Raw genomic sequence first — 4,519 nt, 5'->3', positions numbered from 1 at the left:
TGAAAATCAAAGCAAAATAAACCTGCCAATCACCAGACAAGTTAGTGTGCCACTCAACAAAATGTCCTTATGTAAGTCAGTAAATGATGTCCAATGTGTATCCTTTACTCTAAAAACGTCTTTAAAAGTTGATTTGCCTTCATGGACAAACAGTGCACCAACATAGAAACAAAGAGCATATGCAAGATACATCATAAGTTCGAAAAACTGAAACCAAGGCCTCCAACCGTTCCGCTTCGAATGCCCTGTTTCATTGAAGCTTTGCATTTTTGGGTGTATATGATGTAATTACTCTCTTCTCTGCACAGAAAGATGCTACAGTCCGTATATTACCAATTGCCTCAGTCACTACTTGAATTGCATCTTCATACATCACCTGTTGCAATCAGCTGTTAGGAGAAATTTTTAGTCATTAATTTTTACTCTTGATAAACTGCATTTTATGTGGTAGCACAAAAATATTTAATACGGGTCTTAGAATTATTTGATTTAATTAGATATAATATTGGGCTTGGCTCACATTAAATCCAACAGGTTTTGGCTGCCCACGGTGCTTCTAGGATTAGGGAATATGTACTTCCGTGACATGCAACTGCGGTCGGTATGGGCCGCCACATCCAATTGAATGTTTGGACACATACATGGAACATTAAATGTAGTTGAAAAAATAACTAATTATATAGTCTAACTGATTAGCACGAGATAAATATTTTATGTCTAATTAGTCTATGATTGAATATTATTTGTCAAGTAACAACGAAATATTCTATAGTATCAAAACTAACAACTTTTCGTCAACTAAATAGCGCCTTAGTTGCGCTGAGCCCAAACGCATGGGTTTGATCGCTGGTACGCAAAAATTAAGCCCATCAACCAGCTATCCAACCATTGCAAAGCCCACGTAACCTATACATGTTTTCCCCTCTCCGTAAAACAAAGAACCCAGACATCCCTTATGGCTGCCGGCGGCTGGTCGTCCCTCCCCGCCGATCTCCACAAGGAGATCTCCGGCCGCCTGTCCTCCGACGCCGGTCTCCTCCACATCCACCAGGTCTGCTCTCACTGGCGGGCTTCCACCTCCCTCCCAGCCGCCTTCCGCGAGTTCCGCCCATGGGTCCTTGTCGGCCGCGCGGGGCGGAGCGGATTGATTCCGATCGGCGACTACTCCCTCCGCCTCCCTCGTCGCGGCGCGCAGAGGATGGGAGTCGGTGCTCCTCCGGCCGGCTTCCCGTACTGCTGCGGCGTGTCCCGGGGTTGGCTCGCCCTGGTTGACGACGCCCGATCCCCGACGCGGCTCGTGCTGTGGGAGCCCCTCTCCAACACGGAGATCGCTCTCCCGTGTCCGAGCCCTCTCACCCAAGTCTTCCTCTCCGATGATCCGCTCATATCGTCGAACTGGATTGCCATTGCAACCCAGCTGAAGGGTCTGAATGGGCAGACGACGCTCCTCAGGCTCAGGCGCCCTGGATATGCCGACTGGACCATGATGTATGAGTAAGGCTGACTTACATAATGACTTTGAAGCTTGCCTTAGCGAATAAGCTGTTCTTTAGGTGCATGTTAGGCCTTGTCCAGGCTGAGGGAAATTCATGTGGTAACTCTATATGATGCAGAAAATTCTTCATGAATTTCTTTCAGTTATGATTATGATGGTTTGCATTTTGCATTGGGGAAAACTGTCTGATCTCTTGTGCCCTCTTCATAATGCTATCATGAACCTTTGTGTACCATTTGAATGCTCGTTATGTTATATCAATGGAATCCTCTTTTGATGGTATATATCGACTCAATAAATGCATTTTCTGTATTGCCTGTCTTGCCGGTTGTTTCTCTTCAGCGTATCAACAGTCACCACTACTCGTATATACACTTCTATTGGATTTGTATGCAGTGTTATGTTGAAGAAACTTCACGGTTGTGGCATTAGTATTATGGACTAGACAAGCCGAGTTCTAGCAGGGCTTTAAGCTCTTTGTTTTTTGTTCCTGCACTTAGATCAACCCTTCTTTCTCTGGTGATTAGTTTTGATACCCAAGTGCTTGTTCTGACATGGGAATCAGTGAACTTCAGCAACATCAACAACAACAACAACATAGCTTTTTTTCCCAAGCAAGTTGGGGTAGGTTAGAGATGAAACCCGAAAGAAATAAGTTCAAGGTTCAGGCACATTGATAGCTAGTCTCCAAGCGCTCCTATCCAAAGCTATCTTTTTAGAAATATTCCAATCCTTAAGGTCTCTCTTAACCGACTCATCCCACATCAGTTTAGGTCTATTTCTACCACTCTTTACGTTATCGACCCGCTCAAGAACCCCATTACGCACCGGCGCCTCAGGAGGCCTTCGTTGGACATGTCCAAACCATCTCAGCCGATGCTGGGTAAGTTTCTTCAAGTCCACCGAACTTCAGCAACATCCATCACCATTTTCCTAAATCATAATCTTCAAGTACATGAGGATATCTGATATTCTGATGTCCACTGTTAACATCCTGTCATCCCTCGTATATACACTTCTATTGGATTTGTATGCAGTGTTATGTTGAAGAAACTGCACGGTTGTGGCATTTCTAATATGATTCGTGCAGGACTCCGTGGCCTCTCAAAGTGTCCACGTCGTCTTAATTTTTTTTTACCCTTCGATTTCGCATCTGCGGCCAGTGTCGACTGCAACCTGCCTCTTCCCGCGTTGCCAGGCAGAGCTTTTCACACTGCAAGTTCCCCTCACGAGCTCCCGCGCAGTTATCTAGTCTACCAAAGTCGTAAAGTAAATAGTGCCGCCAGTGCTGTCTGTCCTGTACCCATCACGAAGTCGCTCAGGTCAGTAAAAAACGCTACCGTTGCTTCCACTTCCAGGAAATTTCAGTGCGTCTTCGCTGCGGCGTCCTATTCAACCGAGTTTTAAAAAAAAACACAAAGTAACTGTATAGAATCTATCTCTTTTCCAGTGCTTACATAATGGATTGGATTGTTAACTACGATTTTATAAAACTGCCTATTATTTATCACTGTACCATTTAATTATTATTACAATTATTGTAAGATTTATCGTCCCTTTCTAATTACAGTACAATGAATGGTTATTTCTTCCTGCTACCATTTTTGTACTGAAGTTGCCCAGTAAAATTATTTGCTCAGTTGTGCAGTCCTCAGTTACTATTTGCATCCATTTTAAGCTAGCTACAAGGTCCCATCGTGCTCATGTTTTCTTTAGTAGCTTCTTCATGTGCTCGGATGATTAGCAGACCGTTAGCTCAACAAGCTACGTCTGTAGCTACTACCACCGCAGGCCAACAGCCAGGTTTGTCCAACAACAACAACGTAGCATTTTTTCCCAAGCCAGGTTTGTCCAATAAAAAAAATAGATACTGTTACATACTTTTTTATGTGCTCTTTATATCAATTATTGAGCATACAGAGGACGATATATATGTGCCTTCCCTGTCAGCAAATCATCCTAAAATTTACTTAATTTTGTCCACTTTGGGGTACCAGAAACCTGTCAACCATATATATATATATATATATATATATATATATATATATATATATATATATATATATATATATATATAAGTGGCACCTCTATTAGTAACACACAGTTGTAATTGGATGGTATACTAGAAAGTGCATGAATGCTGCCTCAACCTTATTTTTTCATCTCATTCATATCTATTTAGTTGTATACCGTGCTATAGATACATATTGGTTCCCTGCTGCATGTAAATTTGATTAGGATACAATGAAATTTCTTATAAATCTACTACCAGTCAATATTTATTAACAAAAGAGCTTCATTTCTAACCATTTACAACCAAAGCTTATCCTGCTCAGCAATTTCGGTACTGAACTCATGCTTTCAGCTGAAAAGGAACTTGAGGAGTCGTTTGGTACAAACAAGAACAAACAAGTGATGACAGCTACAATGCTGATCCAGATGAGGACTACTACACTGTAGGTACGCAATACACTATATGGGTCTCCTTTTAATTGATGCTCATATTGTACTATTGTATATCAAACAATGTAATTAAGTCAGACTCAATTGCTAACCAATTAATGTATAAAAAATTAAAATATTTATCTAATTTTCTCTTGTCTTCTGATGCCCTCATTGCGGTGTTAAGCTTAATGAGAACCTGTTGTCATTCTTTTTGGGTTGTTTTTCTTCTCAAATTTGGAACAGGCAACACTGTATGTTCTCTCACATGAAGTTGATTGTGAACAACAGGAGCAACCAATTCAGTTCCTTTATTGTCCCTATAATACCTTGACATTATTCCTCTTTTATTTAATGAATGCGAGTAATTTTAGTTAGTATTGTTAATTGGGATATGGAATTTGTCCACCAAATTTTGTTGAGTGTGTTTGCACCTTCTCCATGTGATAATTCAGCAGGTTTGTGTTGAATTAAAATTCCATGCAGACAACAACCTTTACACCTGAGCTGCATGTCTGCATGTAGATCTGCCTTGGTATCCTTTGTAAATGTTTAGCATTTTGCTAGCTTGACAAAATATGA

The 4,519-nt window shown here is 41.2% G+C and overlaps 1 protein-coding gene and 1 long non-coding RNA gene across 2 annotated transcripts; both read left to right on the top strand.

The window, feature by feature from the left end:
• Positions 1-898: 898 nt before the first annotated feature.
• Positions 899-1,777, top strand: LOC120702823 (putative F-box protein At1g65770). The gene has a single exon (XM_039986784.1). It carries the CDS (start codon positions 956-958, stop codon positions 1,496-1,498), a length of 543 nt encoding a protein of 180 aa, XP_039842718.1. The 5' UTR covers positions 899-955; the 3' UTR covers positions 1,499-1,777.
• Positions 1,778-3,050: 1,273 nt separating this feature from the next.
• LOC120702822 lies at positions 3,051-4,085 on the top strand. The gene is made up of 2 exons (XR_005686544.1): positions 3,051-3,298; positions 3,861-4,085. It is a non-coding gene; the product is annotated as an uncharacterized LOC120702822 (long non-coding RNA).
• Positions 4,086-4,519: the final 434 nt, after the last annotated feature.

The sequence above is a fragment of the Panicum virgatum genome, chromosome 4K (assembly GCF_016808335.1).
Source record: "Panicum virgatum strain AP13 chromosome 4K, P.virgatum_v5, whole genome shotgun sequence".
Lineage (NCBI taxonomy): Eukaryota > Viridiplantae > Streptophyta > Magnoliopsida > Poales > Poaceae > Panicum > Panicum virgatum.
The sequence above is the reverse complement of the archived record's forward strand: the minus strand, read 5'-3'. Positions and strand labels throughout refer to the sequence as shown.

Coding starts and splice junctions, on each gene's coding strand:
- LOC120702823 (XM_039986784.1), top strand. CDS start 956: ATGGCTGCCGGCGGCTGGTCGTCCCTCCCCGCCGATCTCCACAAGGAG.